Source organism: Mytilus galloprovincialis, chromosome 12 (genome assembly GCF_965363235.1).
Source record: "Mytilus galloprovincialis chromosome 12, xbMytGall1.hap1.1, whole genome shotgun sequence".
NCBI lineage: Eukaryota > Metazoa > Mollusca > Bivalvia > Mytilida > Mytilidae > Mytilus > Mytilus galloprovincialis.
In genome coordinates this window covers 35,094,851-35,108,121 of record NC_134849.1, presented here as the reverse complement: position 1 = coordinate 35,108,121, position 13,271 = coordinate 35,094,851, and the positions used below count along the sequence as shown (strand labels likewise).

The 13,271-nt window shown below is 30.9% G+C and overlaps 1 protein-coding gene across 1 annotated transcript in view; it reads right to left on the bottom strand.

Moving 5' to 3' along the window:
* The window catches only part of LOC143053650 (scavenger receptor cysteine-rich domain superfamily protein-like), a 32,205-nt gene extending 19,599 nt beyond the window's left edge, over positions 1-12,606 (bottom strand). Inside the window, exons 1-10 of the mRNA XM_076226437.1 lie at positions 12,449-12,606; positions 12,053-12,200; positions 11,070-11,224; positions 9,679-9,826; positions 7,965-8,131; positions 6,485-6,632; positions 5,048-5,211; positions 4,116-4,266; positions 1,394-1,557; positions 94-241 (exon numbers count right to left, since the gene is read on the bottom strand). Of these exons, the coding sequence (XP_076082552.1) occupies positions 94-241; positions 1,394-1,557; positions 4,116-4,266; positions 5,048-5,211; positions 6,485-6,632; positions 7,965-8,131; positions 9,679-9,826; positions 11,070-11,224; positions 12,053-12,174 (1,367 nt within the window). The 5' untranslated portion in view covers positions 12,175-12,200; positions 12,449-12,606. The remainder of the gene's footprint in view (positions 1-93; positions 242-1,393; positions 1,558-4,115; positions 4,267-5,047; positions 5,212-6,484; positions 6,633-7,964; positions 8,132-9,678; positions 9,827-11,069; positions 11,225-12,052; positions 12,201-12,448) is intronic.
* Between the last annotated feature and the right edge of the window lie 665 nt (positions 12,607-13,271).

Genomic DNA, 13,271 nt, shown 5'->3' with positions numbered 1-13,271 from the left:
CGGGTTTTTTTTACTGGGAAATCAATGTAATTCATTGCAACCAATGTAATAATAAGATGTAAACTAAATTGTTTAATTCAATTTCAAGCTTACGAGTTATTGTAACCCAGCATAGTACAAATGACTGTCGCTGTGGACTGGTCAAAATTTGCATCACATATGGTACCCCAGAGTCCATTATGTAGTATTTCAATTCTACCATTTGCGGGTTTAGATCCTCCAGCTAATCGAACCATTGTATCTTACAAAAATAAAACGACGAGTGCATTAAACATAAATGAAAATATCTATACAGTATGAAAAAAAACCCGGTATGGTATGCATTCTTTATATTATATACATTTATATATTTTTCCGAAATATCTGGAAAAAGGGGATAACCCCGTTAAATTTTCAGAAACATTACTCACCTAAAATGTCTAAACAAACACAAGCAGTCTGAAGATTAAAGAAGTTCAACAAAGTTGTGTACAAAGTTTGATGCTAAAAGCATTTTGGTCATTACAATCGTGTTTTCCCTTTTAATCAAACAAGGCATGTATGTCTTTTTTAAAAAAAAATTAAAGAATATAATATATGAAAGAGCTTATGATTTCAGATTAATTAATTTTTGGATATCAAAATAATGGAATTATTTTAAAGTAATTTGCTTCGATGTGTAACCTATGTTAAAAGATGCGCTTTGTTATTTTCATGATTTAGACATTTAGATACGAAGGGCATATGATACAGTTTTTATCCCCAGGTGATTTTTTGCGAAAATGTGCATACAAAGTCTTTTTCACAAAGACAATTCAGGGATTTTAAAGAATGCACATTTACTCTAAAACTCTTTTTTTCTGGACAGTGTTTTGCTTTCAACATACATACATGCCTTGTTTGATTAAAAGGGAAAACACGATTGTAATTTTATAAAACCGTGTGGGATATCATCTTAAAAAAAAACTATACTCAAAACCTGTGTTATAATTCTTTGGAAATAATTATTTTTTATTCAGTTTTCATGATTTAAAAAAAAAAAACATGTTTTGCTGTATATTTTTCTTATACAAAACTTTTTTATCGGTGATTTGTGTAACATGTGTAACTAAGCACAAACATGTTTTTACACATTATCTAGCTGAATGTATCTTTAAAGAAAAATGTCGTTTTCAAGCTATTGAATAAATTTAATCGTAAATTGTTTCTCAAATTACGCCATAGTTTGACGTTGCAAAAAATAACATTATACATTTGCTAAGTCATTACCTACTATCTTACTGTATCGTATGCCCTTATATCACTAATTTGTCAAATATATATAGGAACGATCTGCAATAAAACTTAAATATATTGTTTTACAATACTTTGTATGAACATGATGACGAGCATGCAATTACAAATGAATTATTACCACACAAAATTGAGACATCTTTTGAATGTCCACAATCTGTACGACCCCAGCCATTTGATCCACATTTATATATGTCATCCTCTGTCCCGTTACAGTTGATCTCATCCAACCATACTAATCCTGTACCTTCCCCGAAGAAAGCTTGTCCAATGGCATACGGATACCTTAAATATTGTTATTTCAAACATGTATCTATGAGGAAATGAGTATTCCAATCTTCGGAACAATTGCTGCAGTACGATATGTGTTGGTTTTTCTAAATCTTAGACGGTGATCAGATGTTTTTGTTATTAATTTTATTTTGTGAGCCACGCCGGATAGAAATCAAACTGATGCAAAAAAAATCACCATTTGAGTTGTGATCGTATTTATGTTGCTTATAGTCATACAATTTGAATGCAGAAAACCGTTTTACATTAGCTTTCTTCTTTAAAAAGTTTCGCCATTTCAAAGTGTTAACGGATAATTATATTTAACCTCAGAATTTTACGACAACGTCGTGAAATTTACGTTATCGTGCATTAATTTTATTCTGTATCAGTCCCTTTCCCTTTACGGGTCCAGCCATTTTAAAAAGTGGGTTTCCTATCCTAGGACAAAGGATGGATTCCAACACTGTCCCAATTCAAATGCATTACTCGTCCAAAAAAGGGGGTCAACCCCCGGATCTTCCCCTGGATAGTTGGCTTGTGTCACATGTATTTTCAATATCAAATTCGTCATTTACAACCGCCGTTATAAGACACATTCAGTTTATTACTGCTTGAAGCCAAAACCTCTGGTATTGACCCTTCATATATATATTGTTCCTTCATTTTCTAGTCTCCGCATCCTATGTTATTAAACCAGTCCAATTCAGGAATTTAATACAACATTAGAAAGGAATGGATTTGAAGATGAATTGAACCATGAGATTGTTTCTCAACGAATTGTTTTTGCACTTTGCGCCGTTATAGTTCTCCAGTGATTTATGACATGTAGATCAAAATTTAAAATAATTTATGTTAAACTTTTAGTAATTAAAATTTCAAAATAAACGTTTTTTTAGATGAAAGTTTGGTTAAATAGTATAAATTACCCAAACATCACAGTTTACATGTTTTTAAATTGTTGCCTAACTTAATCCCACAGACGGACGGATGCGAAAAATGCAAGACCCAATGATGCATAGATCGGGAGTTTATTGCCTGAATACTAATGTTATAGTTGTCGGGATATGAAAAAATAGGTTGACAATTATAAGCTCTCCCAATACATGTACAAATGTATTTTGCAAATATTACCCCCTTTCTTTCAAATCTAAATAGATATGTCATTGAACAGTATTTATAGGTCATTATGCGCAACACGTCTCTAATTTTTTTTTTTATAGATATGAACATAAATAGCCAAGCAAACATTACAAAATCCAACTTGAGCGCGCACATTTTTTTTTGTCTTTCTTACTTTCTTACTATTGAATATGTGTGTTGTGGTTTCTTTTAAAATTTTATATAATGTACGGTACAATGTGGGTTTCATTAGGGTCTAAGCATGACGCGGGATTGTCGATTTTTTGTAAGCGTGACACGTGAAAGTCAAATTATTGTGCCATGAAAACGTGAAATAAAGTCTTGCGGGACATGGGAAATTACAAAAAAAAAATGAGAATTACTTACTTACATAGTGTCAGCAGGATACGGGAATCTGACAAAACAGTTTGCGCGATCCAGGATCAGAACCCTTCCTCCCATTCCCAATGAGACCCCTTACAATGATATGAATAACTTTTGACTTATTTTGTTTTGCGTGTGTTTGGCAAAGTTTTGTAATACAGCACATATTGCGTTATAAACCACCTGACATAGTTTATCAAATTAGTACCTTAGATAAGTATAACTTATAACAGATGTTATGCTACTTTTTAAAAAAAAGTGTATATAAAAGGCATTTATGTTGGATTTTCGACAAATAGGGAGCTTAAAGACGCAAAAGTATACTAGTTTAATTTTTCATAGTTTTTTCTCACGCTATGAGCATGTATAACAGTGTTTATAGATTTAAATTTCGTTGAAAGTCATAAGAAATTTCTGAAAAAAAGCAATACTGATCACTTTACCAAAAATTGAAAACGTTCTGCAAAAAAAAAAATATATATAAAAAAAAACAAATATAACTGTGACAATTCTGCTTCTATTGGTATCATGTATATAATAATCCGACCAAAAATGTCCCCACAATAATTTTTTGAAAGAAAACAAAACGTAGATTTGTAAAAAAACAGACATGTATTTTTTTTATAACATCAGTATCTACATGCATGCAAACGATGCGTAACCTTATCGTAACGTTACTCATTTTGACGTCGAGTTACATAAGGTCGATTTCTATCCGACCCAGTTCATGTTTTGGTTAGTCAGTGTTTTTTTTTTTTATTATTCTGTACTTAGGACATTTGAATCTACAGATCATACGTATTCTTTTTTATGCACCTACATCATGCAATTACTTGCAGAAAGTTGATGGAACAGGGGTGTGAATACACGTCTCAGATACCAAAATACATCATGCAATTACTTGCAGAAAATTGATGAAACAGGGGTGTGAATACACGTCTCAGATACCAAAATACAATTTACATCGACATTTGTTTCTACCAAGTCCTAATTTTGTGTTATTTATTGTAAATTGGACCTATTGATTTAGTTGACATGAATCAATCATGAAATAAAAAGTAATATACCTAGTCTCATATCCCATTATTTTACAAACAGTTGCAGCATCGAGAGTGTCAAAGTTGTCACTACAAACTGTACCCCAAGCATTGTTATGAAATATTTCAAGGCGGCCTTCAGATGGACGAATACTGCCTGCAAGTCGCATCTTTGTTCCTCCTACAAATCATATTTTTATTATTGAATGGACAGCCAAATTCCACACATTGTTCCCCCAAAAAACAAAGACTTTTATTTGGCTTAAACGCGAAAGGATTAAAATTTCTTGGTTTTTACGGAAAATATAATTGACAGGTTTATGTGAAGTATACATGTATTCACTCTTTTTAAACGTTTTAATTGTTTTTAAAACCAGCATCTGAAGGATGTTTGCTCCTCTATTTTTGTAATTTTTGCCTGATTTTCGGAATTCTCTGGTTTTATCAATATGTATTGACATTAAAAAAATTTCCTGCAAACCCCTATTTCTCTTTTCACAGTTTTATTACTTATAATTTAAAAAGCAGAATTTCAAAATCTTATCAAATTCTTGTTATTGTTTCATTTTTTTTTAACAAAAAAGGTCCCAATGTTAAATGTAAGAAAAATCTAGAGAGAATTACGTCCCGCCAAATTTTCAATGGCTCATATCTCGTAAACAAGCACACGCACCCTCCATTTTTTCTACTTTTTTGTTTCTTTATGGCTTCAATAAACATTACGTTATATACTATCAATTTATAACAGTATTTTAAAAAGCTTATAATGTTTAAACAGAGTAGCGAACCTCCTTAAGTCAATGTATGAAAACAAAATTTACAATTTATTGTATTATAATTTTCGTATTTTAACAGCAGCATTCAATTTAGATATACAAAGGTCTATCATACAAACTTAAATGAATAACTCATAATGCTGATTTCAGCTGTTAGATACTTTAAAATGTTTATTATCTAATTACCACATATAACTCCAACTGCACCTCCGCTGGTACATCGAACATGACCCCAACCACGAAATTTACAAGCTGCAACGTGTGATTCAGATCCTGTACATTTCAAATCTTCAATCTTGATACTTTGATTTCCATTGCCATGTGTTGACGATGAAACAACTGTGACATTTCTAATAAGATGAAGACAAAAAAAAATATCAAAATTAAATTTTTTGTTGTTTCAGGTGGTATGGGTTGTCTAAATTAGAAATGATAGAATTTGGTCAAACTTTGTCAAAACGTAGTATATATTGATATTTGTTCAAAAATATAATACACATGATAGATCACCGCTCTTTTTCTCAAGCAAAAGGTTGTGACAAAATGACTTTTGTATGGATTATACAGGAGAAAAGGCATCATTTTGTGATTACAAGCTAAACTAAATGATAGATTTGTTAAACAAAATACGAGAAGATAGCTTTAAGAAAATTCTTAGAGAATATGATTAGCGTCACAGTGCGTTTTTGTTATTGTTTATTTTTTGGCCTTAATACACAATAGCAAAATTATATGTAGATTACATCAGAAAATGCAATATTTCAGTGTTACCTCCTCTTAAAATGCCAATTTGAAAACATAAAAAAAAAAAATTATTTACATGTAAAAATATAAATCTGTCTAAGTTATAGTCTAATAGAATTGTTTCTTTAAATGCAAGGTCAAATTAGCTATCAGCAGTTTGCATCAAATTTTGCTAACTTCACTGAAAATCCGATCGTTAGATTCTCTGTTTTTATAGTCAAAGATAGTAAAGCACACCCATACTACCTGATCATGTTTAATAAATCTTAATAACTTTATTTTTTTCTTTTTAAGCGACTATACATCATTTGTTTCATTTTTGCTCTCAATATATCTAAGATATACAGTTATTTTCTCAATGAAATTTAATTTTTGAACGAAAAAAAACCACTTCATACTGTTTATATTTTTTCTTCCTTTTGTTTAGGCATTGGTCTGCAAAGATATTTCATACTTTTATAAAGCAAAGAACGAACACATGAGCTTATGTAATGCAGATTGTCGATTTGTAATCTGTTTCAATTTTGTAAAACTTCCAGATAAATCCAGTGTTTTGCTTCATCTATCTAATAATTTGGTAAAATATTATTATTTCAGTTCATCTGAAAAATATATATCTCAAACAATTTACGCTATTTGAGGTCACTGTGACCACATTGATGGATTGTAATTCGATTTAAGCTATCACTGTGACATTTGCAGACATTTATATTAAAGAACATATTTTGATATAGGTGGGTATATAGTCCAATCTTAAGAATTTTTAACGAACTATTTGTACATGTGTATTTATTATAAAATTGTTGTAAGCATTATTTACATACAATGTACAGCTACATGTACTGATTAAAAGCTATAGCTTAAGGTAAAAAAAATTACTCAGTATCTAAGCCCAGCATCCGACATACAACCATCCCCTCGTTCTTTGAGAAATTTGTCTCACAAATAGTTCCCCATTCGTTTGCATGGTGAATTTCTACTCTCCCTTCGTTATAGGAAGCTCCTCCAATCAATCGTACACTAATACCTGAAACAACGAATAATATAAAAACAACATGCTACGGTTATCAACATATATTTTGACCTAAGGAAAAAAAATGGTTATTGCATGTACATTTTACCGTTTGACTGATAATAAACAAAATAATGAGAGAGAAGCTATGTTATTAAACTTCGTTTGCTGTCTTAAATGGTATTTAAAACTTTTCGTAACGTACTTAAAAGAGTAAATTCATAAAATAGCAAAACATCGTGTACCAAATTATTACAAAAGGAGACGAATGATGGACGTCACTAAAATTCAATCCAACAATTAACTGAAAAATACTAAATTACAGGTATATGTAAAAATCAGCGTATGGTCTTCAATAACATGAATAACATACACATGACTATGAAATTCGAAAATATTAAGTAATCTGATTCAAGCCAAGTTGTAAATGATTTCAAACAGATTTCATATCAGTTCCTTATTCTTGATGAAGCAGGAAAACTAGTATATAAATACAGATTAGTAATGATATGGCTCCTACATGTAACATAGATCATGTACAAAACGGATCATATAAATGAATATAGTATGGATTTAAGTTTTTGTTTAATTAGTTAATAAATATTACAAAATACGAATTGTACACGACTTTGTGTAAGTAAACGATTCGGGTTCAGTTAAAACTTGCTCAAAGTTTAAACGTTCTTTTTGATTAATCATGTATCTAGCTGGTCATCTCCTTGCTTTATTCCGCGTATGTTTTAAAACGTCATTATTATTGCATAAATAAAGACGGACAAATTTCCAAGGTCAGTTTAAACAAGAATGTGTCCCCCGCACTATCATTGTCTATGTTCAGTGGACTGTGAAAGTGGGGGAAATCTCTAATTTGGCACAAAAATGAGCAAAAGTATATCATAGGGAAATGTGTACTAAGTTTAAATTTGATTGGACTTCAATTTCATAAAAAACTACATTGACCAAAACTTGAACCTGAAGCGGGACGCATGGACGGACAGACGAACCAATAAACCGACACACAGACCAGAAAACATAATGCCCATAGATGGGGCATAAAATAGAGAATATTTTGAGTAATGTACTATACACTTTATAATATTTCTGATTAGCTTACACAGAATGATCCATCTGCAAGCCCATTCCAAGTTCAACAACATATCGTGTTTCTTGCATGTAACTTCACTTAATTATGTATGCAAAACATATTAAACATTTAAGGAATGACTGTAATATTTTTTCTGTCTATGGAGAAATAAAATAAAAAATGTGGTGCACACTGAATAAACAAAACGACGTCATCCAATCAGAAGACGCGTTACATCCACAATTAAGTTATTTAAAACTAACCACAAGCTATACCAACATCCTGTTGATGAGTACAATTATTAAGCCCCCAGGGAGAAAAGTTACATTGTCCAAGATCATCTTCAGTTCCCCAGCAACCTAGATTGTCCATCCATATCTTCTTACTTCCGTTGAGTTGAAAATGATTTCCAATATATATAGACGGATTTCTATCAATATAAGGGTACATACTTAGTTCATAAACAGTAATATAGATAGACCGATTGTCATTACACGAACCTTGTATTATAACAAAGTAAACAACTACGACACAATAGGACTTGTCACATGTGTCACATATGAATATTTTTGAGAACATTCAAATGACTAGGGTTGAGAGTTGTCTCATTAGCATCATACAACAAACTCCTATATATACTATGTAAATGAGGCACCTTCTCAGACGTTGCTCAAAAGTGTCCATTTTGCTCAAACCTTTCCCGAAATTCCAATATCGTTGAAACCTGACCGACTTTTGTCTTCGATCAAAGATTTGAATATATTGATGTCGAGTATAACCGAATAGACATTATATATGGTCAGAGAAGGTCACAAAAATGATATCTATCAGGGTTATAGCATACATGATATTGTGTTTTAAACAAAACCCAGATGCAATGAAGATCTGACTGTTAATTATCTGTTGTCACATATGTACATGATGTGTAGTATTAAATATATTTGGGTATCGTTCATAGCAATGACATAGCCTTAACTGTGTTGTTGAGTGATTGGTGTTTTCAAGGCTTTTGGGCAATGAATATAATGTTTTGTTTGCGTTTTCTCAACCACAAATTAAGCCTACAATATCTATTGATGAGTCAAGAAGTATTTAACTATACCGGGAACACTTTATTATCTGACACCTCGAACGAATCATGATAAGGATATTTCGATGAAAATTCAATTTGGCACAAACGGTAGTTGAACATGACTTATGACAAAAAGACATTTCCACTGTGCATACAATAAGATATTGTGTATACATTTATAAGTTATTAAAGTATTGACATGTTTAATAAAATAAATATGTTTAGGGGAAAACACCAGTGTGTTGTCCTAAATAATAGCTATCTGTCTGGACAATAAAATAAATGCTCAAGCTACACAAGCTTAAGTGTTTGACGAATAAGCCGTAAAAATCATGTTTTATTAGATGTATATATAATATAATATCTTGACTTTATCCTAATATTCCTATATATGTGTTTGCACTTTATGGAAGAAAATATTTCAGGTGTTATAAAAATCATGTCAAAGCGAAAACATTGAAATGTAAAAACATGAAGATATGCACAAAACATTTCCGGGAAAAAGACGAAAACGCATTTACTTCATGTCGGATTGACAAATAAACGGACAGCCAGAATGAAGACAGTGAAAATGATACAAATTCTCAAATAAATGAATACATATATCATGTATATTATAATGTATCGGTTGGCGTCAAATCAACCTGATTGTGAAAACGAGTGGCATTTACTATATCTTAATTATAAGCCTGGTACCTTTGATTACTATTTACACACCAAACGTACGACATAACTAATAACATTATTTTATAAAACGCTAGAATACATTCAAACAGATAATACGAAATATCTGTCAACTATTTTCCTTTTAAAACCAAAGTGTTATGATGAATTGTGATATCCAATAAGATGGATATCTATAAACGTATCAATATATTGAAAATGAAATAGGTATATAAATTTACTCTGTATCATAACCAAACATGCGACAAACAACACGGCTATCGGATGCATCAAAGTTTGTACCACAGACTGTACCCCATTCATTGTTGTGTTTAACTTCCAGTCGTCCTTCTGAAGGATTGCTACCATCCAGTAGTCGAATTTGAGTCCCTAGTTTAACAATAAAACATACCTTAATGGAATGAAAGTTTATATCCCTAGAGTCGACCTAGTGTTATCCAAAATATGGCTATTCAGTGTTGGCATGAGGCTTACGTGTTTAAACGGCTTCATAGTACTTTGTAGCAAGAGTTTACAATAATTGATTTCGGTTCATGCCTTCATTTTTGTACATTGATATCTATATGGATAAGATTTGCACAGCTGATTATACACTGGTATTATTAGTATTAATATCAATTGCTTTATATTTCAGAGTAAAAATATGTTTTTGTTAAGATGACAACTGCCTTTCTTATATAAAATGACATATTATAAAATTCCATTTCTCTATTTGACCTCGTTGATATGTTAATACATACTACATCAGATATCTATGCACCATTGGTGTGTTATATAGTTTGTATTTGATTCTTCCTCAAATATGGCTGAAGATATTTTGTTAATAAAAATAAAAACAAGTTTATTTAGGGATTTATTTTCATTATTGCAGATTTGACGACAACACATCATTTTGAAAAGAAACAGTTTTACCGCATATACAATGTATACAAGGTAAACTTTAATCGAAAGTGAAAGTAAACTTATGTCGGTATGTTCACTATGACATCAAATGTTTTAACGGAATTGTCACTGTGTGACAACAAAGTAACGCCCATAAGACCATCATTTACAATCTATAAATGTTACAAACCTGTCAAATATATTATATGACCACTGTATGCATTACCCGGATGACAATACAAAATCATATAATGCTAGTAACCAAGGGGTAAATTATCTAATATAATATGTTTCAAATCGGAATAATTATCTTGTATTACTGCTTCTCAGATGTAGATTTATTCAAACTAGATTTTTAAAAAGTGCAGAACTTATTTTTTATTTCCTTACATACAGTGGTGTTATTTTAAATGTAGGGTTTCCTTGTAACTTATTTTTCTCCAACACAATTAATTCACTGTTGTTCGAAAATCTCATGCAGATGAAAAATAAAAAAAAATAAAAAATAAAAAAATAAAAAAAAAACAATTGGACATGTCTGGAGAGAATGTTTATCTTAGTTTGGTTTAGTAGCATTGTGAACAAGTGTGTGATAATTTAGATGTGAGTCCTAAATCAAAGAGATACAGTTCTTTAGAAAAAGTTAAAACCACTATATTTCATTTAAAATTATTTGTAGTACGACTTTATCCTAATTCTAAATATTTGTATTCATTTACTGATAACTCACTGCAAAATAGTCCTAATATATTCCCACAAACTCTATCCCCTCTTCTAAACGAACACTGGGAAATATCAATTTCATTTCCAATACAGTTCAGATCTGATATTACAGGTTTCAAATTTCCTTTTCCAAAACAAGATGTGTTACATATTTCTGGAAACCTAAAACATGTAAATCAATTAGCTCAATTTAAGCTACGTTAGAAGCATTTATTTTGAAGATGTCAAAATGAGTATAACATATTCGATTTAACTAGTTAAAGAATCACGGACTTATTTAGGATTCATACTGTATTGTGTTGTTTGCATCTAAAATAGAGGGTTACCCTGAATTTGTTCTTGCAGCCCAAAACAAATTTTCTACTACCTGAGAAGTTAATAAATGGTCTAACTATGTTCATCACAAAACTGAAGATGTTAAACATAATGACGATTTTGAACGGTTGAAGAGAAACAATGAATTCAAATAACTTCAGATTGTTCAGATGGTTAATTTTTTGTTTGAACGGCGACTTTTAGCTGGATAAATAATTGTTTCCATAAATAAAAAAGAATAAACTAAATTAACGAGAAACATTTTTAGTTCCAAAGACCTCCTTCTGTTAAACGTTTCATAAAACATTAACTAGATTTCATTTCATTTGTGTTTCTTTGTTCAACCTTTTCTATTTCAGCTGTCTAGTCAATATTAGTATTGCATATTTCGTATGATTTTGGAGACATATAATTATATTATATACATTTGTACATGTATATTGTTTTTATTTATTTGTGATAAAAAAAAACCGGGTTGTGCGGCATTTTTTTCTATGTGTATACAAAGTGAGCTAAAATAATCGATGTCAAATCGGTAAATAAAGGCAATAGTAGTATTCCACTGTTCAAAATGCATAAATCGATTGAGAGAAACAAATACGTGTTAAACTTAACTTAACCTAAAACCGAGAAATAGTGCATTACTATTTAAAAATCAAACTAAGTAGTTCTTACGGATTATCAAAGCCCAACATCGAACAAATCACTCTGGCTTCCGATATGTCAAAAGTTTCTGCACACACAGTACCCCATGTTCCATTATTTTGAACTTCTAGTCTCCCTTCATTATTGTACATTCCATTTACTAATCTAATCTGTGTAGCTATGTGAAGAAATAAGTTACAAATAGTTTGATGACTTGGCAATTGTCAATTTTTCTTCATAAATACTCCAATAAACCGATTTTATCTGACTACGTGGTCCTTCAACGTTCGAGAATATTTACTGGCTATTTCATTGTAAATGACAAGGTATTGTTATCCAACAAAACATTTAAATCATTCCAGTTTGCTACCATAAAGTATTTGTTAACTAGCAAAGTATAATTAATATCTTTATTGAAATACTTACAGCAGGAAATTACAACCTCCTCTCCATTAGAACAGTTTGAATGTCCTTCAACTCCAAATTGACATTCGCTAATGTATTTTTCAGATCCTGAACATCTTAACGTATTAACCGTGTGGTTATTGCTCGTGATTCCATATTCGTCTGAGGTGTAAACTTCAGGTGCTCTGTAAAATAATATATTACGTCTTCTTTCAGATACTTCTTTTGGGAGCGACCTAATTAAAACAATTGTTGAAACTACTCAAATATGATAAAAAAAAAGCGCATAAGTTTAAAATGTCCACGTTCCAATTCAGGGGTGCTTTTTTGGCTGTTCTATCCAAAAATTTAAATAAAAAGATGTTATATGATAACTCAAGGACAAACACGGTCTTAAAACACCCTTATACCGACAATCGATGCTACTCGGAACATTTAAAACAAAAGGAATATTAAGAGCTTATTGAGCAAATCCATGCTGTAATTGTCCCAATATAATTCATTGTTACGTTGCGCAAAATGTTGGTACTACTTAGCGTTGCACGACGTCCCTCATAATAAGGCGAGTTCATAATATATCCTAGAACATTTTTGTAGAATGAAATGTTTATTTACATTACTATTTTATTCAAAGCTCAAAACATAGGGCTGTGCAACATATATATTCATCATTTATATGACCTTTACCTTTTAGTGTTTAAACTTATACTAGAATGCTACCTTCATTTTGGGCCTACTTCAGAATTTTGTTTTCCTCGCAACCATATGTATTTATACTAGTAACATTAGCTACGTCTCAATAATATAAAACATAGAGATGATATCTGGAAACTGGTACGTAAAC